The sequence below is a fragment of the Trachypithecus francoisi genome, unplaced genomic scaffold, assembly GCF_009764315.1.
Source record: "Trachypithecus francoisi isolate TF-2019V2 unplaced genomic scaffold, Tfra_2.0 Contig01585, whole genome shotgun sequence".
In the NCBI taxonomy this organism is placed as follows: Eukaryota; Metazoa; Chordata; class Mammalia; order Primates; family Cercopithecidae; genus Trachypithecus; species Trachypithecus francoisi.
The window spans coordinates 7,988,539-8,011,031 of NW_022681444.1; the positions used below are offsets into that span (position 1 = coordinate 7,988,539).

The 22,493-nt window shown below is 52.5% G+C and overlaps 1 protein-coding gene across 1 annotated transcript in view; it reads left to right on the top strand.

Moving 5' to 3' along the window:
- Positions 1-22,493, top strand: part of NCS1 (neuronal calcium sensor 1) — a 66,575-nt gene that overhangs the window by 38,359 nt on the left and 5,723 nt on the right. Inside the window, exons 3-7 of the mRNA XM_033193913.1 lie at positions 8,638-8,776; positions 10,546-10,624; positions 13,106-13,194; positions 13,562-13,639; positions 17,141-17,256. Of these exons, the coding sequence (XP_033049804.1) occupies positions 8,638-8,776; positions 10,546-10,624; positions 13,106-13,194; positions 13,562-13,639; positions 17,141-17,239 (484 nt within the window). The 3' untranslated portion in view covers positions 17,240-17,256. The remainder of the gene's footprint in view (positions 1-8,637; positions 8,777-10,545; positions 10,625-13,105; positions 13,195-13,561; positions 13,640-17,140; positions 17,257-22,493) is intronic.

The window sequence follows — 22,493 nt, forward strand, 5'->3', positions numbered from 1 at the left end:
CGAGTATTAGGGCTCAGACCTGCCGGCTTCTTGCTTTCTCGCTCTGGGAAACCCGTAAAACCGGAGGCTACTGGGGGGAAGGGAAAGGAAGAGGAACCATCTCATGGCTGTTTGGGACCCTACTCCACGTCTCAAGGGAGTGTGGGGAGGGGCATGCCACTGGAGGGAGTTGTTTGAAGAGATAATGGGAGAATAATTTGCCGAGCCTGCTGCTGCGCCCGTCCCTGCTGCGCCTGGCTGATTGCAGCTTGGGGTTATGCTTTATGATTTATCCGTCTAGCAATCTCTGTCCCACCTTTTGCACTGCAGAGAGCAGCTGCTGCAGTATCATCAGCATGGCAGGAGATGCAGGGCTGGCCTCCTAGCAGGATCCCAGAGGACAGGAACCTGCAGGAGCTGAGAGTGGCGAATTCAGGGGAAGTCCTAGAGGACCAGGGCTTTTGGGAGACTGAAGTCCAGCAGTGTGGGGGCTTTCTCAGGCCCTCAGAGAACTAGAAGCCAAACTGGAGTTGGACCCGTGTGTTCTGGGAGCATTCAATCATTCATTCATTTGTTCACTGATCCATTCGGTACATCTTTACTGAGCACCTACTTTATGCCAAGCCAGTGCTGGTTGCTGGGGGGCATCAGGGACTGAGGGGGCGAGGTACTTGGAGTCTCCTGGTGGACGAGGGCATTCACCCAGCCTGGCGCTGTGGTGGGGAAGAGAAGGTGGGAGGTGTGGGAGGAGCCCCAGCGCTGGAGTGGGTACTGTTTTGCAAGTGGCAGTCAGCTTTCAGGATTTTTATGAAATGACAGATTTCTTTTCTTCCCTTCCCCCTTCCCTTTTAAAGAAGTGTAAGAACGCCGTTGTTGAATCTAGGATTTTCTTTTCTCATCTCTACCCTGTCTTGAAGAGCTGGTTCCCAAACACAGTCAACCGTATCAGAAACCTCGGCTTCCTGTGGCTGGGGATCGCAGGCCCCGTTCTTCATAGCCTGGGCCTGCCTCTGAGGCCCGGCGCCATGGCTCTTCTCTAATCCCCAAAGGGGTCTCTGAACCCCAAAGAGTTAAGACCCTGTTCATGAACAAGGTTGTGTGAGGTGTGGCCTCTGCATACGCATCTTGGACTGAGTTACTGGGTGGGGAGGGGCAGTGAGGGATCTTCGTACTTTTCTGCCCATGTACTCCATGTACTAGGAGATTGGGTGTTAAGAAGGACTTCATGGCCAGGCGCAGTGGCTCACGCCTGTAATCCCAGCACTTTGGGAGGTCGAGGCGGCCAGATCATGAGGTCAGGAATTCAAGACCAGCCTGGCCAACATGATGAAACCCCGTCTCTACTGAAAATACAAAACTTAGCTGGACGTGGTGGTGGTGGGTGTCTGTAGTCCCAGCCACTCAGGCGGCTGAGGCCGGAGAATTGCTTGAACCTGGGAGGTGGAAGTTGCAGTGAGTGAGGATTGCACCCCTGCACTCCAGCCTAGGCGACAGAGCGAGACTCAGTCTTGGGAAAGGGAAGGACTTCCCATGGGGCCAGAGTGGGGGACTCGGGAGGGTATGGTAGACCCTTCCTCTTGGGACAGCTGGTGGGACGAGGTAACAGGGGTTGGGCTGTCCCCGGCCGCTGGCTCTGGTATTGCGGAAGATCATAGATCAGGGCTTGCGGCATGGCCAGTGCTCAGGACATCCTGTGGTGTTAACAGTCTCAGCTTATTTGTCCAGGCCTACTCAGGGGCCTGAAAGAAAGGTGTAAGATTGGCTGTCACCTCACAGATGAGGAAATCAAGGCTCTGAGGGGAGCCGTCACCTGCCTCAGGTCACACACAGGTCAAGAGTGGGGCAAGATCAAGCCAGGACTGAAGCTTGAGCCCTTCTTTTTCAGTTTCTTAAACTTAAAACAAACAAAAAAAATTCAACACCTTTTTCTTTCTTTCTTTCTATTTTTTCTTTTGAGACAGGGTCTGGCTTTGTTGCCCAGGCTGGAGCATAGTGGTGTGATCATAGTTCACCGCAACCTCAAACTTTTGGGCTCAAGGGACCGTCCTCCCTCAGCCTCCCAAGCAGCTAGGAGGACAAACACAAGCCACCGCACCCGGCTCCACTAATTTTTTTTTTTTTTCTTTTTTTTTATGGAGAGATGGGGTCTCGCTTTGTTGCCCGGGCTGGTCTCAAATTCCTGGGCTCAAGTGATCCTCCCGCTTCGGCCTCCCAAAGTGCTGGGATTCCAGGTGTGAGCCACCCCACCCGGCCTCCTGTTTTATATTACAGAGTTCCTGCATGCTCAATGCCACCAGTGAAAATAATCACGGAGATTCCCAATCATAATGATAGTCATAGGGACCCCTCTGCCACCCCTTTCTCTTGCACACATGAAGCACCTGTCTGAAGTTGGGGGCCTGCACGGTGGACCCTCAGAGCCATCCATCCTCTGGAGCCTGAAGATGCTGGGGCTGGTCTCCAAGATCCTGCCCTGAACCCCTGACCATGCTGAGCACCTTGAGTTGCCAGTCTGCAGGGAGACTCGGGATAACAGGTTGCTCCTGGTGCCATCTCTACTCCCCTGCCCCGGCCTGGCCTGAGCCAGCAATGATGCTGGGACTCCTGTCCCTTCCACTGTGGGTCTGAAATCAAGCAGAAGATATGGAAGAAAACAGCCCTATGGAGGACTTTCGGCCTCCACCGAGCTGTCAGAGAGGTGGGCAGAGCCAGGAGAGCCGGCCCCTCTCTCCCCTTCCCGATACCAAGCTCAGAGGCAGCTCCCATTCTAGAGTCTGGGCTCTGGTCCCGGCTACCTTGTTGGCTAGCTGTGTGACTCTGACATTAACTGAGCGGCTACTATGTTTGCCAGGCACAGAAGTGGGTGGTGCAGGTTTGGAGGTGAACTAGAAGATAGGGTTCCTGCCTCAACGGCCCATACGAGGCACTGGCCTGTCACTACACAAGTCACTCAAATCATTCCTGAGGCACAGCTGCTCGAGGTGCCACCAAGGCCCAGCCAGGGGATGGGGTGCTGGGAGTGTGTCCTGGAGTGTGACTCAGCCTGGGGTCACCAGAGGGGCTTCTCTCAGGGAGATGCTGTGGTGCCGAGAAGGAAGCGGTGAGCGGAGTCAGGCAGGTGAGGAGGAGGGGGAAGAGCAGACCATGCAGAAGACATCCACATGGACGCCCTGAGCCAGGAGGGGCCTTCACCTCTAGAAACCTTAGTTTCTCCATTGGTAAAGTGGGCGGGATTGGCCTCGCCTCCTGGACGTTGGGACAATGGGACAGAATCATACCTGGAAAGCGCAGAGCCCCGTGCCTGGCTCTCAGGTCTCCTGAATAGCTGTTAGAATCACAGATGCTTATGGTGGATCCCCTGAGCTCGTAGGAGTCCCCAGAGACCATCTGGTCCAGTAGTTCTCAACCTGAATGGTTCTGCCCCCAAGGGGATATTTGGCAATGTCTGGAGACACTTGGGATTGTCCTAACCTGGGCAGGGGGTGCTACTGGCATCTGTCCGGTAGAGGCTGGAGATGCTGCTAAACGTCTACTACGCACAGGACAGGCCTCCACGACAAAGACCTGGCCCTGAATGTCCGGAGTGCTGGGGTGGGGAAACTCTGATCTCGTATGAGCCACTTACTTTACTCACAGGGAAACTGAGGGGCGCTGTGGGGAAGGGGTTTGCTTAGAGTCCTCCCCCAGCACGACAGCTTAGGGCCAGGCCAGGGGCACAGGCCCGTGTCCCGGCACCAGAGCAGGCCTGGCGGCAGCCTGTCTGAAGGGGAGAGGGAGGGACTGGCAGGAGGGGAAGGAGGAGGCCGGGGCCTGTGGGAACCTGACCCTGGACCAGGGGTGGGGGATGGAGTCACATATCTCAGGCATCCTGGGGACAGAATTATTGGGCATGATCTTCATCATAAGCCAGCATCTCACTCGGGTGCTCACTGCAAGAGGGGGTGTGCTTCAGGGGGTCCTGACTCAGCCAGCTGGTGGCAGATGGGTGGCACGTCAGGCTGGGACCATGGCGTGAAATCCCAGCCTCAGAGCTGTGATTTGCAGGGTGGTAGAGGCCTGGGGGCGGCTGGGGTGTCTGGGAAGGTTCAGACCCCCCCATTCCGTCTCTCTGCTCCAGTTGAGGCAGGCTCCCTCCTCCACCTTCTGATGATGAAGAGGGGGTTACGTAATGTTTGGGTAGCAGTCGCTTTACCCATGCGCTTACACGGAGGCGGTGCAGCCTGGCTTGCTGGAGGGGTGGGTGAGGCAGGGAGGGAGCCTGGGAGGCAGGAGCCCTGGGTCTGAGCCTTGTTTCTGTTGGTGACTTGCTGTGTGACTTTCAGCCTGTCTCTCTCCCTCTCTGGGCCTATCTCCATACATAGAGGGTGGGAGCACATCACTGATTTTCTTTTCTTTTCTTTTGTTTTTTTGAGATGGAGTCTCACTTTATCGCCCAGGCTGGAGTACAGTGGTGTGATCTCGGCTCACTGCAACCTCCGCCTCCCGGGTTCAAGTGATTCTCCTGCCTCAGCCTCCCGAGTAGCTGGGATTACAGCAGACATCTGCTATCAGGCCTGGCTAATTTTTGTGTATTTAGTAGACATGGGGTTTCACCATGTTGTCCAGGCTGGTCTCAAATTCCTGACCTCAAATGATCTGCCCACCTCTGCCTCCCAAAGTGCTGGGATTATAGGCATGAGCCACCACGCCTGGCCACACATCAGTGGTTTTCTAACTGTGCCCACAGAGCTCTTAGGTCTCTGCCAGGGTCTCTGGATGTCCCTGTTCCGTGGGGCTCAGGAAGAAGGAGCCAGACACCAACTGGGCTCTTGCTCCCTCCGCCCCTGCCTGGCAGTTTGTGTGTTTATTCATTCACCTCACCAGACAAACATGCCCCAGGTCCATGTTTCATGCCAGGCCTCATGCGGGTCATCAGGGCATGGCAGTGTCAGGGGGCGACTGACCTGGAGGCACATATGGTAGAGCGTGGTCCACTCTCTGCTGGGACGGACGAGTGGGCAGGGGTGCAGAGGAGGTCCCGAGGCCTCAGACCTGGGGCTGGGCCGCCTTCCTGAAAGAAGCAGCATCTAAGCTGGGGCCTGGCAGGACACTGGATGGGCCCATGTTAAAGAAAGCGAGATTCCGAGGCTTCTTAAAATGGCCAGGAAGGCTTCGTTTGGGACTCTTGCAATAGGTGTCAGGACTATCACAACCCGGGAGAGAGTGGACTCAGCTCCAAATGCGAGGAAAAGTGAGGCTTCACAGCCAATGAACAGGTGAGGGGTCAGTGGATGGAAACTAAGAGGAGGCCTCCAGGGCAGGCAATTCCTGCTGAACTGACTGGTCAGGCTGATGCTGGAGGCCGGATGAGGACTCACACATGAAGCGGGGACGAGGAACTTGATCAGATATTGTGGGGGTGGGGATTCTGGCTACACTGACTTAGGATGCTTGCTACAGCTGGGCCAGGCAGGCCGGAGCCAGGGGACAGGTTGAGGCCAAGTGAGAAGAGGAGGACTTCTCTTCCTGTCAAGGAGACAGAGGAGCCTGTCTGAAGTCTGGGTGTGGAGTATGGGGTGTTGGGCAGGAGGAAGCTGGAACATCAGGCTGGGCACCCTCTCATGGGCATTGCCTCGTGGGGGGCTTCTTGGGGCCCCTGCTAATGGCACAGAAGGGAGCTGGGACCCCACAGTGATAACCTCTGCAGGGGTAACCGGATAGGCCCCCAAAGGCTCCCCACTGAAGCCGGTTTCCCTCTGCAAAGACCTTCACTGCCAGCCTTCCACAGCTGCTCACTGTGCTGGCGCTGTGCACAGCCTCCGTCTCCTTAGAGCAGTCCCTTGTGAGCCATCTGCAGGGATGCTTTTGGGTGCCTTTTGTTTTGTCTTTATTGTTTTTAATAACCTTTTAGAATCACTCAAGTAACACAGAGTCATTGTGGATAAGTTAGAAGGTTTGCACGAAGAAGAAGGAACCACCTGGCATCCAGAGAGGTCTGGTGACAGCTGGGTGTGCCCCCACATGGGTCATTAAGTCCTGGTGCCAGGCATGTTCCCTCTCCTGCCCAGGGGCCCATCTTGGCCTGGGGGTCTGGGGTCATGGGCCAGGCTGAAACAGAAGAAACTCAAAAGCAGAGAGAAGGCAGCTTTAAGGGCCAGGAGCGGGGTGGCTGGGTCCCTTCCTCCTGCTGTGGGAAGGGACTTGAGATCCATGTGCTTTGCTTCCTTCTTGCTTGGCTGATCCAAGCAGGAGCTCAGAACAGACCTCAGGGCTGAGCAGAGGTCAGTAGACCCCGAGAGTCCTGCCAGGCTGCAGGGATTCTGGGTGGGCCTGCGGACATCACATGCATGGGAGGGACGGATGCTGGGGTCGCACACTGGCTGGCAGGGCAGAGGACAGGACAGGCAGGGTGGGCTCCGAGTCTCACGCGTTGCTGTGGACCTGATCTCTTTGTGCCTCAGTGCCCGCATCTGTGAAATGGGATGGTTGGGCCGACCTGCCAGGGGAACCACCCTGTCAGCACAGTGCTGGGGTTTGGGCTGCTATCATGGGCTGTTACAAAGGCCTGTGGTTCTTGAGCCAGGACCTACCACCCTGGGCCTCTAGTGCCCTTCAAGGTGTTCTGGGGTGGGGACAGGGAAAGGTGCAGAGGGCTGGCCTGTCCACGGCCTCCTGCTTGCTGTGGGCGCTGTTGGGATGGTCATGAGCCTGCTGTGGTCTGACTCAAGAAGAACTGCCCTTCCTCCCACATCCTGCTCCATCTTCTCTGCCCTCCCCCATCCTCCTCCTCCCCTCAACCGCCTTCACTCCGGCGGCAGCAGCCACAGTACTGGCAGGAGGCTGGGTGCCTGAGCTTCACCATTCAGGCTGCAGAATTTTCAGGGTGCCATCCCTGGGTGCCCCACATGTCCCTTCAAGTCCTTGTGTGCCCAGGGTCCATTCCAGTCCCTTAGATTAATCTTCACTGGGGTGGTGGACGGTGACTTTTCCATGTGCATCCTCTCTGTATGGGCCCTAATCACAGCGCCTCACACACCATGCACGGTTCTCCCAGAACCCTCTCCGATGTCTGAGGGAAGGGTGGAGGCTTTGTGTAAGTCACATTAAAATGGGGGACAGTGGGACTGTGTGAAAGTCTTTGGTGATCTGGCTTTTCTGAGCATCGGCCTCTGTGGCATTCACCTTTGATCCCACCTCTGTTGTAGTCTGGGCTCGAGGACTTGCAAATGTCTTCCTCTCTCTGAGCCTGTTTCTTCAGCTGTAAAATGGGCTTCCTCGGCCGGGCACTGTGGCTCACACCTGTCATCCCAGCACTTTGGGAGGCCGAGGCGGGCAGATCTCCTGAGGTCAAGGGTTCGAGACCAGCCTGGCCACCATGGCAAAACCCTGTCTCTACTAAAACTACAAAAATTAGCTGCGTGTTGTGGTGCATGCCTGTAATCCCAGCTGCGTGGGAGGCTGAGGCAGGAGAATCACTTGAACCCAGGAGGTGGAGGTTGCAGTGAGCTGAGATCCTGCCACTGCACTCCAGCCTGGGCGACAGAGTAAGACTCTATCTCAAAAAAAAAAAAAAAAAAAAAGCTTCCTCATAGTACCTTCTCACAGGGCTGTTAGGGGCATTCTAGGAGAATAAGGTGTGCAGAGTTCCCAGTCGGGTCAGGCCCTGCAAAGGTGATAGCTGGTGTTGGTGACAGCTGACCTCTCTCTGGCTTGCTGTTGTGGAAGCAGTCGTCCTCGTCCTCGGAGGAGCACGTGTTTCCCTGGAGGTGGGGTGGGAGGGGCAGTTAAACTGCCGACAGGACCCAGCTTGTGAATTGGTTTAGAACAACACATATTTAAGTTCACAGTTCTAAAGATCACACTCTTGACTCGTTTTTGTGCTGAGCCCTGTGGTTACATGCACCATGTCCCCTGATACCAACAAGAGGGGTGTGAGAACCATCCCTTTTTATGGATGAGGAAACTGAGGCTCAGACGGGCGAGGGCATTTGCTCGAGGCTGTACAGTGAATGGCAGAGATTTGGCCTGGGATTGCGAGTGCAAAGCCTTCCCGGCGTCAGTCGTCTAGGAGTCTGGAGGGTTTTGTGCTGGACACCGGGGCTGCAGGGTGGACAAGTCCAGTTGGAACAGCCAGGGTCCCCCCATGCTGTTTACTAAGTTCCCTGGGAACAGAGGCTGAGGGGCGGGGTGTGGGCATGTGGGAGGAGCCACCTGCCGGCTCCATATGGTGGTCTACCCACCAGCACCAGCAGCGGCCCACCCAGCCTGATGTCAGGAGGGGCTCAGCGGAGAAGCTGGGGAGGTGGGAGGGTCTCGTGCAGGCCTGCGGCTTCGGGGAGGCCGTTCATGTGACTCTCGTTTTAGACCCCTCAGGTGGAGCACAGGGTTGGGTGGCCAAGTGCTCACTCTGTGTGCAGTATCTGGGTTAATTCCTTTGTCAGTTCGTAACCCCCTTATGCAGACGAGGCTAGGAGAGGTGAAGTCTGTATCCAAAGTCACTCCGCTAGTGCCTATCAAGTCACTGCGCCTGTGCCTATCAAGTCCTGGTCTGTGCCCACGGCCCCATGTGGCACCATCTCTTTGGACAAGGAGCCACAGCTTTCCTTTCCTGGGCGATGTTGGTGGGTGGGTGATGTTGGCATCTCCTTTACCCTCTCTGGCCTGGTCTGCTGCCTCCAGGTACAAAGGCTTCATCAAGGACTGCCCCAGTGGGCAGCTGGATGCGGCGGGCTTCCAGAAGATCTACAAGCAGTTCTTCCCGTTCGGAGACCCCACCAAGTTTGCCACGTTTGTTTTCAACGTCTTTGATGAAAACAAGGTGAGCTGGGGATTGATGGGGCCTGCGTCAACCTGGAGCCTTTTCCCTCCTGCGGCAGCTGGCTCAGCTCCTGTGGGTACCCGCAGCGCCTCCACACCCACTCTCTCCTGCCGATGTTCCCTTCTAGAGAAGGAACACACACACCAGTGCACACAGATACACAGTCACACATAAATGCATGCACATGTACACATGCAGACACACACAATAAACACAGATGCATCCAAATGCATGCACATGCGTGCACACATATGTACACCCACACATGTGCTGACATGCACATCCAAGCTCTCACACAGACGTGTATGTGCACATGCAGATGAATGCCATGCACACATGTGGGCACACATACATGGAGATGCAGCCACACATGCAAACACACCTGTGTATTCATACAGTGCACGCAAACACACACATATGCACACAATGCATGGACTTGCAGGTGCACACACGTGTACACACAGAGAGACATATACACATATGCATATGTATATAGTGCACACACATGCATGTATACACATGTACACCCTGACATTTCTCTTACAAGCATAAAATGCAAGTAACTCCCATGATAACAGGATTAATAATAATAACCAATATTTCCTGAACGTTTACTATGTGTAAGCTCTTTGCGTGGATTCTTTTTTTTTTTGTTTGTTTGAGACAGAGGCTCGCTGTGTCACCCAGACCGGAGTGCAATGGTGCAATCTCGATTCACTGCAACCTCCACCTCCTGGGTTCAAGCGATTCCTCTGCCTCAGCCTCCTGAGTAGCTGGGATTACAGGCGCCCATCACCACACCTGGCTAATTTTTTTTATTTTTAGTAGACATGGAGTTTCACCGTATTGCCCAGGCTGGTCTCGAACTCCTGACCTCAGATGATCCACCCGCCTTGGCCTCCCAAAGTGCTGGGATTATAGGTGTGAGCCACTATGTCCAGCCATACATGGATTATTTTTAATGAGGTCTTACAAGCTGGGTATTTTAATACCCATTTTGTAGGTCAGGAAACTGAGGCTCTGAGAATCATAAGCTATAGGATCTTTTGTTCCTGGCTTTTTCCACCCAGCATCATGTTTTCAAGACTTACCATGTGGTAGCTTGTGTCACCTCCGGGCAGCGGCTGCACCCACAGCTGTTGGGTTATCTGCGTTGACCCTGATTTGTCCTGCAGTAGCATTTGAGGGTGGACTTACTGTCACTTGTCTCTGTACCCCCTGCTGCTGGCACCACAGAGGTTTCTATTTTATCCCACCCCCAGCTTCTCCCAGGTACCCCCAGGCTGGGAGTCACATTCCTGACCCTGGGAAGGGCTCTTCCTTTCTTGGGCCTCAGTTTCTTCATTTGCAAATAAGAGGTGGAGTTAAACAACCTGCAGCGGCCTTCCCTCTGCAGAAGCCCGTGAGCCCACAGCTCTAGGCCGAGGGGCTTCCAGGCTGTTGCTGAGAGGAGCGCAGGCGTTGGTGCTTCTGGCACCTTCTCCCATCAGGAGTGGAGTCAGCCTCTCCGTTCAGCCTCAGCCCTTCTTCCTGTGCCTCCTTCCTGGCCTCTCCCACTTCTAACCCCCGACACAGTCCCCCAGCCTCTGCTCCCTACCCTCTCCTCGCCTCTCGCCCCCCATTCCTTCAAGCCTGTCCTCTCCACCTGAATGTCCACTGGGCACGATGTCTGGAGCCTGCGATTGCCCCTTGCCCGTCCCCGAGATTCAGCCTGACCCAGTGGCCTGGCTGGCACTGACCGAGGCCATCCCCTCTCTCTCTCCGGTCAGGACGGGCGAATCGAGTTCTCCGAGTTCATCCAGGCGCTGTCGGTGACCTCGCGGGGAACCCTGGATGAGAAGCTGCGATGTAAGTCCTGCCCCCTTGGCCCTGTGGGGCAGCAGCTGGAGGGCTCAGGTCAGAGAGAGGCAGCCCTCGGCCCTCACCAGGCAGGGGTGCCAGACACCCACCGTAGTGACCACAGATGGCGTCCCAGCTGCGTCTGCAGAGGGCAGGCCTGGGCCCTGGGCAGGTGGCCCTCACATAACCACGTAACTAGGCCAGGCCGACGGTCCAGGGTTCAGAGAGCAGCACAGACATCTGTGCTTCCAGGTGGGAGGGTTTCCTGGAGGCGACCAGCAGCAGAAGGAGGCTCACTGAGGCAGGTGGACAGGGAGGGCTGGGGGCAGAGGCTGGCAGGAGCCTTGGCTGCATTCAGGCAGGTGCAGACCTGGGCAGCAGGAGGGGCAGTGGGGACCCAAGACCCAAGTTCAGTGGCGGACCCACCTCTTTCATAGCCATTGCTTTCATTCTTGCTTACACTCATTCACTTGCCCATTCATTCATTCACCAAATAACGTCTGAACGCAGCCACGTGTTGGTACCAGGGATCCACTAGGGGATAAGATAGACAATGTAGATGGGTCCCTGCTCTCAGGGCGACCAGTCTAGAGTGGCAGCAGGATTTAAAAAAAAAAAAAAAAAAAAACAAACTCAGGCAACTGCAGACGAGGAGGAGAGAGGGAGTCATGAGCAGGGGAGGACCTGCCTGGCAGGCGCAGAGCTGGGAATGAGAGGAGCTGGCGAGGGTGTGTAAGGCTCCAGTCAGGAGGCCCGCGTGTGCGAGGCCCGGTGGAGGGAGGCTGAGAGGGAGATGGGAGGGGAAGTTGTGCATGCCCCTGGCGGCATTAGCAGGAACGCAGGGTGCATGGAGGGGAGGGAAGATGGAAACCAGCTGGCCAGAGCTCCCTGCTGGATAAGACTTTCACACTTCATTCCATTGGCAGTGAGAAGACCCTGCAGTTTCTTTTTCTTTCTTTCTTTTTTTTTTTTTTTTTAAGAAATAAAAGAGAATTTTATTTATGCAAAAGCTCCTCCTCCCGATACACTATTTTATTTTCTAATGTTGACTGTAGCGGGCCGCAGCATAATTGTGGGATCAGAGTGGACTGTGGGGAGGAGGCGGGGACTGGAGTCGGGGGAAGGAGAGGGGAGCTCCTCTGGGCCACATCCAGGCCCCCGACTCTTCCACGCACTCAGCTCCAGCCACTGAGGCCTCAACCCCGGAAGCCCAATGCCCCATCCCTTTATTTTATTTTATTATTTATTTATTTATTTATTTATAGACAGAGTCTCACTCTGTCACCCAGGCTGGAATGCAATGGCATGATCTCAGCTCACTGCAATCTCCGCCTCCCGGGTTCAAGCAATTCTCCTGCCTCAGCCTCCCAAGTAGCTGGGATTACAGGCACGCACCATCACACCTAGCTAATTTTTGTATTTTTAGTAGAAATGGGGTTTCGCTATGTTGGCCAGGCTGGTCTTGAACTCCTGACCTCAGATGATCCACCCGCCTCGGCTTCCCAAAGTGCTGGGATTACAGGTGTGAGTCCCCGTGCCTGGTCCTGTTATTTTAAATTTATATATATATATGTGTGTGTGTGTGTGTGTGTGTGTATAATATATATATAATTTTATACACACACACACACACACACAGAGCAAGCGAGAGCAAGAGAGAGAGCAAGAGAGAGAGAGAGAGAGAAAGTCTTGCTCTGTCACCCAGGCTGGAATGCAGTAGTTCGATCTCGGCTTATTGCAACCTGCGCCTCCTGAACTCAAGCCATCCTCCCACCTCAGCCTCCCAAGTAGCTGGAACTACAGGCACCTGCCACCACATCTGGCTAATTTTTGTATTTTTAGTAGAGACGGGGTTTCACCATGTTGGCCAGGCTGTTCTCGAACTCCTGACCTCAGGCGATCCTCCTGCCTCAGCCTCCCAAAGTGCTGGGATTACAGGGGTGAGTCACTGTGCCTGGCCCTGTCATTTTTAAATATTTATATATAATATATATAATATAGATAGAGAAAGAGAGAGAGAGAGAGAGAATTGCTTTGTCATCCAGGCTGGAGTGCCGTGGCTCAATCTCAGCTTATTGCAACTTTCACCTCCTGGGCTCAAGCCATCCTCCCACCTCAACCTCCCAAGTAGCTGGAACTACAGGCGTGCACCACCATACCTGGCTAATTTTTGTGTTTTTGTAGAGACGGGGTTTTGCCATGTTGTCCAGGCTGGTCTCAAACTCCTGGGCTCAGGCAATCCACTCACCTCAGCCTCCCAAAGTGCTGGGATTACAGGTGTGAGCCGCTGCGCCCAGCCTAGTTGCAATGGTGTGTGTGTCTGTCTGTCTGTCTGTCCCCATCTATCCTGATGTAAATATTAGTTGACCTGATGAGGAGTGGGCCATCCAGTCACTGACTTCATGTTGGCGTGCAGAGAGGAGGGGCGAGTTGAAGACCCCTCCCCACTGCCCCAGCCCAGGATCTCTCAGCACTGCTGCTTGCTTACAGGGGCCTTCAAGCTCTACGACTTGGACAACGATGGCTACATCACCAGGAACGAGATGCTGGACATTGTGGATGCCATTTACCAGATGGTGGTGAGAGGCTGGGTCCTGTGTGGTTAGGGGTGGCAGGAGGGGCAAAGCCAGTGACAGAGAGAGAGAGAGAGAGAGAGAGAGAGAGAGAGAGAGCGAGCAGCTATGCAGCCATGCTCCTGCCCAGGGTGGAAGCAGGGGTCACTGGCTGAACCATTCTGTTTGTCTCTGCCTGGGCAGGCAGGCAGGAGCCGGCAGATAGTGGGGCTGGGGTGTGGGATGTTCCAGGGCAGAATGGCAGGGCTGGGGAGGGGAAAGAAGACGGGGGCGGCCCTCATCTGGAAACTGCCAGGTCTGGGGGGCAAATGTGTGGCCAATAGCCCTAAGCCCAGAATGCCAGGGCCCAGCCCCGCCTTGTCCATCCCTGCAGGGGAATACTGTGGAGCTCCCAGAGGAGGAGAACACTCCTGAGAAGAGGGTGGACCGGATCTTTGCCATGATGGACAAGGTGAGGTGGGGGCGGGGCTGGTCCTGGACCAGGGAGGCAAAGTGTCGATGGCAGGAATTGGAGTCCCTGGAGGCTGGGCCTGGCTTTGCTGCCAGCCCCCTCCATGGCTCACGGCAGGTGGCATGTGTCATATCCAGGCTCAGCAGCTAGCCCTATCCAGTGTCCAGAGTCTTAAGTCAGTTTGCTCAGCATGTTTTCTTTAATCAACCAAAGTCCTTAGCCTTTTTTTCGTTTGTTTGCCGTGGACCCCTTTGGCATTCTGGAGAAGCCTACGGACTTCTCAGAATAATGGCTTTAAGTGCATAAAATAAAATCCATAAGATCAAAAAGGAAGCTGATTATTTTAGAAAACAGCTGTCAGGGTATTTTTAAAAAAGAATCTGTGATGTAGCATTCTGTGAGCTGCTTTCTTAATGCATTCACTAAGATGTGGTGGTGAGTCCAACAACCCCCGAAATTGCAAGCTGTAATATCTGCAGCAACTGGGGTGTGTTATGAAAAGACCTGTGACCCCTACTATCGACAGATCACAGGCACTGCAGGTCCTGTTGGAGACCACCACCTAGGTTTCCATCAAAGGAAAACCTACATTTCAGTTAGAGGTTAGTGAAAAGAAAGACTGATTTTTTTTCCCCCAAGTTCACAGACCTGCTGACTTCTATTCACAGGCTCAAGGTTAAGAAACCTGTCTTTAAAGGGAACCAGAGGCCAGGCGCGGTGGCTCACACCTGTAATCCCAGCACTTTGGGGAGGCCGAGGCGGGTGAATCACCTGAGGTCAGGAGTTTTAAGACCAGCTTGGCCAACATGGTGAATCCCTGTCTCTACTTAAAAAAAAAAAAAATCCAGCGGCCGGGCACAGTGGCTCAAGCCTGTAATCCCAGCACTTTGGGAGGCTGAGACGGGCGGATCACGAGGTCAGGAGATCGAGACCATCCTGGCTAACACGGTGAAACCCCGTCTCTACTAAAAATACAAAAAAACTTAGCCAGGCCTGGTGGCGGGCGCCTGTAGTCCCAGCTACTCGGGAGGCTGAGGCATGAGAATTGCTTGAACCTGGGAGGCGGAGGTTGCAGTGAGCAGAGAGTGAGGTCGAGTAGGAGGTCTCCGTGGCCTTTTTCTTGTGATCTCACGGGCTTCCTTGAGAGATGGTCCGGGGAAGGGATTCTGGCCCAAACCGTCCCCTCCCCAAGAGACCCACTAAAATGCCTCCTTCTGAGCCATGTCCAGCCCCCTGTCGGGTCTCCCAGGGTCCAATGTGGGCTGCTCCAGGGGCAGTTTAAATGCCCTCCCAAGAGCGACCCCAGACCCCAACACTGCACTCCAGCCTGGGCAACAAGAGCGAGATTCTGTCTCAAAAATAAAATAAAAAAATTTTTAAAAAAGGAACCGTAGACCCTGGGGCCTACTTGAGGGTGGAGGGTGAGAGGAGGGTGAGGCTGGAAACCCTCCTATTATCAGGTACTGTTCTTATCACATGGGTGACGAAATAGTCCGTACAGCAAACCCCCACAACACAGGATTAACCTATATAACAAACCTGCACGTGGATCCTTGAGCCTAAAATAAAAACCTAAAAAAAGGGACTCCAAAAAAGTAAGGAATCCTTCTTTAAATCAAACTTTTTAAAAACTAAAATAACTTACATGTAAATTTGAGATAATGACATTAAGGAAATCCAGGTGTTACGTGCCTTCAGCAAAATAATATAAAATGGCCGGGCACAGTGGCTCACACCTGTCATCCCAGCACTTTGGGAGGCCAAGGCAAGTGGATCACTTGAGCTCGTGAGTTTGAGACCAGCCTGGACAACGTGATGAAACCCCGTCTCCATAAAAAATACAAAAATTAGCTGGGTGTGGTGGTGTGCACCTCTGGTCCCAGCCACTCAGGAGGCTGAAGTGGGAGGATGGCTGGAGCCTGGGAAGCCAAGGCTGCAGTGAGCCGTGATGGTGCCATTGCACTCCAGCCTGGGTGACAGAGTGAGACGCTGTCTCAATAAATAAATACATAAATAAATAATCATAGAAATTCCTGTAACGCAGGGCTGCTTATTATATTCTGTCTGGAGACAGCTGTTTGCCCTAAAAACTTTGAGCCTGAGGCCTGTACTTTCTTAATTAAAAAAGGGAGATTAGCCCATGTTGGAGGAGCTGCAGAGACATACTGGCTTCAGACCCAGCTGGACTCTTGGTAATGATCAAAAGACTTATCGGCCGGGCGCGGTGGCTCACGCCTGTAATCCCAGCACTTTGGGAGGCCGAGGCAGGCGGATCACGAGGTCAGAAGATTGAGACCATCCTGGCTAACATGGTGAAAGCCTGTCTGTACTAAAAATACAAAAAATTAGCCGGGCGAGGTGGCAGGCACCTGTAGTCCCAGCTACTCAGGAGGCTGAGACAGGAGAATGGCGTGAACCTGGGAGGCGGAGCTTGCAGTGAGCCCAGATCACGCTACTGCACTCCAGCCTGGGCAACAGAACGAGAGTCCGTCTCAAAAAAAAAAAAAAAAAAAAAAAAAGATTTATCAACAGTGTGTGGAGCACGGAATAATAAGTTTCCCGCAGTGTGCTTCCACGTGGCTTAAGGCCAAGGCCACGCACTGGTTACCATCCCCCTCTCTGCTCCTCCCTCATTTTGGGAAACAGCACAGACCCTGTAGTCACACTGACTGGGGTGTGAATCTGACTTCCCCATTTCCCAGCCCTGGGGCCTGGGTAGGTGATGGAGCCTCAGCTTCCTCACTAGTAAAATGGGGATGAGAGCAGCACCCTCCTCTTGGCTTGGCCGTGAGGGTTCCATGCACTGAGGGTCACGCCGTGCTTGGTGTGTGTCCTGTACGCAGCCAGCGATCCCCGAGCATGGCTGGGCTGTGCTCGTCCGCATTGTGGTCGGCGCTTGCCCTCTCTGGATACCCGGGGTCGAGTAGGAGGTCTCCGTGGCCTTTTTCTTGTGGTCTCACGGGCTTCCTTGAGAGATGGTCCGGGGGAGGGATTCTGGCCCAAACCGTCCCCTCCCCAAGAGACCCACTAAAATGCCTCCTTCTGAGCCATGTCCAGCCCCCTGTCGGGTCTCCCAGGGTCCAATGTGGGCTGCTCCAGGGGCAGTTTAAATGCCCTCCCAAGAGCAACCCCAGAGAACTGCATGAGGCTCTCAGCCTTGTCGATGACTCACATTGATGGAGGTTAATAGCATTAACCATGACGTGTGTGGAGTTACAGGGCACTTCCAGGTGGTCAAGCACAGAGCTGTCACCCCAGTGCCTGGAGGAAGCCAGGTAATTACCCTCCATCCCCAGGTGCAGAGAGGTGGGCCACAGCCCAAGGCCACCCTGTCCTGAGTGCCGAGGTCTGTCTGGTGCTGGCTGCTTGTAGGCCCTGAGCCACTTTGCTTCCCTCCTGATCTAACCTTGGAAGGGCTCTTGGGACCGGCCCTGGGCTGGGCTTGTCCAGAGCCCTCTCCTGGGAGGCTCTGCACCCTCAGCCACCTCTCTCTGCTCACAGAATGCCGATGGGAAGCTGACCCTGCAGGAGTTCCAGGAGGGGTCCAAGGCAGACCCGTCCATAGTGCAGGCGCTGTCCCTCTACGACGGGCTGGTATAGTCCCGGGCCGGAGCTGGGTGAGTACGGACTCGGGGTCTGGGGTGGGTCTGGGATGGGTCAGGGGTGAAGAGCCAGCAGCAGGACACCTAGGTTTGGCAGGTAATGACCTGGGTCTCTGGGGGTGTTGGGGTCAGCCCAGTGAGGACATAGCTGGGAGGAGGAGGCTGGAAGGGGGGCCTTCAAATTGGTCAGAGCTCCTATGTTTGGATCATTTTTTTTTCTTTTCTTTTTTGAGACGGACTCTCGTTCTGTCGCCCAGGCTGGAGTGCAGTGGCGCGATCTCGGCTCACTGCAAGCTCCGCCTCCCGGATTCACACCATTCTCCTGCCTCAGCCTCCCGAGTAGCTGCGACTACAGGCGCCCGCCACCATGCCAAGCTAATTTTTTTGTATTTTTAGTGGAGATGGGGTTTCACCGTGGTCTCAATCTCCTGACTTTGTGATCCGCCCGCCTCGGCCTCCCAAAATGCTGGGATTATAGGTGTGAGCCACTGTGCCTGGCCTGGATCATTTTTATAGACCCAGATCAGCCTGTGAGTTTGCTTGAACAGAATTTTTCTGGGTGGGCCGGGCACGGTGACTCACGCCTGTAATCCCAGCACTTTGGGAGGCTGAAGCAGGCGGATCACCAGGTCAGGAGTTCAAGACCAGCCTGACTAACATGGTGAAACCCCTTCTCTACTAAAAATACAAAAATCAGCCGGGCATGGTGGTGCGCACCTGTAATCTCAGCTACTTGGGAGGCTAAGGCAGGAGAATCGCTTGAACCCAGGAGGTGGAGGTTGTAGTGAGCCGAGATCGTGCCACTGCACTCCAGTCTGGGTGACTGAGTGAGATTCCATCTCAAAAAAAAAAAAAAAAGAGGCCGGGCGCAGCAGCTCAAGCCTGTAATCCCAGCACTCTGGGAAGCCAAGACGGACAGATCACGAGGCCAGGAGATTGAGACCATCCTGGCTAACACAGTGAAACCCTGTCTCTACTAAAAAATACAAAAAAACTAGCCGGGTGAGGTGACGGGCGCCTGTAGTCCCCGCTACTCAGGAGGCTGAGGCAGGAGAATGGCGTAAACCCGGGAGGCAGAGCTTGCAGTGAGCTAAGATCCGGCCACTGCACTCCAGCCTGGACAACAGAACGAGACTCCGTCTCAAAAAGAAAAAAGAAAAAGAAAATAAGTGTCCTGGGTGGAAGACACTTTGAAAATCAGTTCCCAACCAGGGCCAAGGGCCTGGGAGAGCAATTTCTTATCCCCTCTCTGAGCAGCCGGTCGGAGACCTAAGCTCCTAGCTGTCACAGAATGATAGCACGCCTAGCAGAGGCCCCTGTTGCTGGTAGAGAGCTGTCTCCCTTCTTGCCTTCTCCTCCCCTCTCCCTGCTTTTCCTACCTATTGTTTGTGGAGTGTTCGATGTTGTCTGTGGAGAGTGGGTGTGAATAACGTCCAAGGTCTTGTCCACGTCCTGGTGAGCCAGTGGATGCCTGCTGTTGGTATATATGTAAGGGTAGGATTGCTGGGACATAGGGTGTATGTAATATTTAACTTTGGTAGTTACTAGCCAACAGTTTCCGAAGTGGTTGTGCTGTTTTTCAGTCCCACTAGTAGTGTATGAGAGTTCCAGTTGCTCCACATCCTCACCGACACTGGGTATTCTCTGTCTTTTCAAATTTTAGCCATTTTTGTGAGTATGGACTAATAACTTGTTCTAAGTTTACTTTGCATTTCTCTGATGAGCAGTGACATTGAATGCCTTATTATAAGTGTATCACCCGTTTTAATGTGCTCATTTGTGACGTGCTAGGTTAGTTACCCATTGCTACATATTACATTATCACAAACAGCAGCTTAAGAACAAACAGGAATTTGGCACAGTTAAGCTGGGTGCCTCTGGCTCAAGGACTCTCAGGAGTATGCAGCTCAGTTGTCATTAGGGTTTGCCTGGGTCTATCCTGGATTTAGCAGCACAAGTTCCACATTCTAGGCAACTCCTCAGTCCTGGGAAAATTGGGATACTTGTCAGTCATTGACCAGGGCAGTGGTCTCATCTGAAGGTTTGGCTGGCAGCGACCTGCTTCCAAGATCACTCATGTGGTTTGTCAGCCTTGTTCCCTTGCCATGTAGACACCTGCACAGGGCTGCTTCACAACATGGCTGCCACCTTCCCTCAGAGCTTTCCAAGAGAGAAAGAGCCAGGATGAAAGCCACTATCTTTTTATAGCATAATCTTGGAAGTGACATCCATCACTTTTTTCTTTTTGTTTCTTTCTTTTTTTTTCTGCGACCAGGTCTCACTCTGTCACCCAGTCACCAGGTCATGGCTCATTGCAGCCTCGACCTCCCAGACTCAAATGAGCCTCCCATCTCAGCCCTCAGCTTTCCAAGTAGCTGGGACCACAGGCATTTGCCACCATGTCTGGCTAATTTAAAAAAATTTTTTTATTTTTATTTTTTGTAGTGTAGAGCTAGAGTCTCACTGCGTTGCCCAGGCTGGTCTTGAACTCTTGACCTCAAGTGATCCTACTACCTCAGCCTCCCAAAGTGCTGAGATTACATGTGTGAGCCACTGCACCCAGCCATAGATTGGTTTTTGAATGCTAAGTCACCTTGCATTCTTAGAATAAACTCCACTTTGCCATGATGTGTTATTTTTTTACGTATCATAAAATTTGATTTGTTGACGTTTTGTTTAGGAGGTCTACACTGTTTTTTTGTTTCTTTTTCCTTTTTTTTTTTTTTTTTGAGACAGGGTCTCACTCCATCACCCAGGCTGGAGTGCAGTGATGGGATCTCGGCTCAGTGCAGCCTCTGCCTCCTGTGTTCAAGCAATTCTCCCTCAGCTTCCCAAGTAGCTGGGACTATAGGCGCCTGCCACCACAGCGCCTGGCTACTTTTTGTATTTTTAGTAAACATAGGGTTTCATCAAGTTGGCCAGTCTGGTCTTGAACTCCTGACCTTAGGTGATTCACCCACCTCAGCCTCCCAAAGTGCTGGAACTACAGGCATGAGCCACCATGCCTGGCCAAGCCTACACTGTTTTGAAGCGTCTTATTATTATTATTATTTTTCACAAGAAATCCTTTTTCACTGAAGAGACATTAGAAAATATGCTTTATGAGAAAACCTCAATTAAAAAGTTTATTTTTAAAAACCACCTTATATATGACTCAGATATAATCACAGTGAGCATTTTAGTGTCCAGAGTGATTTTAAAATAATTGAACACTTACAAAACTTCACACGCAGTAAACTGAGTCACACAGAAATACATAATTAAAGCCAATTTATAAACGAACTATCACTGTTATTAATATTTCTTTCTTTCTTTTTTTTCCAAGATGGAGTCTCCCAGGCTGGAGTGCAGTGGCGTGATCTCAGCTTACTGCAACCTCTGTCTCCTGGGTTCAAACAATTCTTGTGCCTCAGCCTCCCAAGTAGCTGGGATTATAGGTGCTCGCCACCACACCTGGCACATTTTTGTACTTTTAGTAGAGATGGGGTTTCACCATGTTGGACAGGCTGGTCTTGAACTCCTGACCTTGTGATCCACCCGCCTTGGCCTCTCAAAGTCCTGGGATTACAGGCATGGGCCACTGTGCCCGGCCAATATTTCCATCATAGAAATGCTTGACATGTACCTTGACACATCCCATGGTGAATGCTGATCCATTGTCTAATTTTTCACAGTCCCCTTTTGCAAATCACCACGTCATGTTATTTCCATGACAAGCTTGTCAAAGTGACAAGAGCCTTCCTGTGATGTAATCCCCCTTTCTATTAGCTCTGCTGTGAAATGGCCTTCTTTCTTCTATAGGGCTGTTCCTTGTGCCTACGCTGTAGTAATTATATCCAATTTGTGTTCTATCATTTTAATGATTTATTTGCCTCCTCAGGTTCCTGATAGCTCATAATTCCTAGATCACTTGCAGTTATGTAAGTCATTGACTTATTCAGAAACTGAGATGAGGTTTATTTTCCACATCATTAAATGTTGAGCCATCATTTTTCATAGCTGCATAATGCTCCATCACATGGCTGGGCCATAATTTAACCAGTTCCACCGTGTTGGACACTCAGATTTTTGGGAATTTGGGGAAGATGTAAAAAATTATCTATTATGGGCCAGGCACAGTGGCTCATGCCTATAACCCCAGCACTTTAGGAGGCTGAGGCAAGTGGATCACTTGAGGTTAGGAGTTCAAGACCAGCCTGGGCAACATGGTGAAACCCCATCTCTACAAAAAATATAAAAATCAGCCAGATGTGGTGGTGGGCACCTGTAATCCCAGCTATTTGGGAGGCTGAGGCAGGAGAATTGTTTGAACCTGGGAGGCGGAGGTTGCAGCCAAAATCATTCCACTGCACTCCAGCCTGGGTGACAGAGTGAGACTCTGTCTGAAAAACAAAACAAAACAAATTATCTATTATGGAAACATTCATACACAGTGGTAGAGAGAATAGTGTAATGCTGGCCAGGTGCAAGTGGTCACTCACACCTATAATCCCAGTGCTTTGGGAGGCCAAAGTGGGAGGATTGCTTTAGGCCAGAAGTTCGAGTCCAGCCAAAGCAACACAGAGAGACTGTCTCTACAAAAAGTATAAAAATTAGCCAGGTGTGGTGGCACATACCTGTAGTCCCAGCTACTCAGGAAGCTGAGGCAGGAGGATCGCTTGAGCTCAGGAGTTAAAGGCTACAGGGAACTAGGATTGTACCATTACACTCCTGCCTAGGTGACAGTGTGAGACGCTATCTCTTAAAAAAAAAAAAAAAAAAAAAAGTGTAATGTTTTGTACCCATCACTCAGCTTCCGAATCCCCAGTTCCCTGCCAATCTCGTACCATCTGTGCCCTCCCCCTCCCACCCCCACTCCTGTTATTTTGAAGCATATTCAAGACATCATCATACTTAATCCATTTCAAAGTGTATTTCTAAAAGATAAAGATTCTTTAAAAAATTCATAAAGCAAAAAAAATCAATAATTCCTTAATATCCTCTGATCTCTAGTTGCTATTCTAGTTTTCTGTTATCTCACCTTTTTTTTTTTTTTTTAAGCTGAAATCAGACTCAGAATAAAGTCTACCCATTGCGATTGGTTGATAGGTCTCTTAAATTTATTTAGGCTACGTGCAATGGCTGACACCTGTAATCCTAGCGCTTTGGGAGGTCGAGGCATGTGGATCACTTGAGCCCGAGAGTTCAAGACCAACCTCGGCAACATGGTGAAACTCTGTCTCTACCAAAAATACAAAAATGAGCTGGGCGTG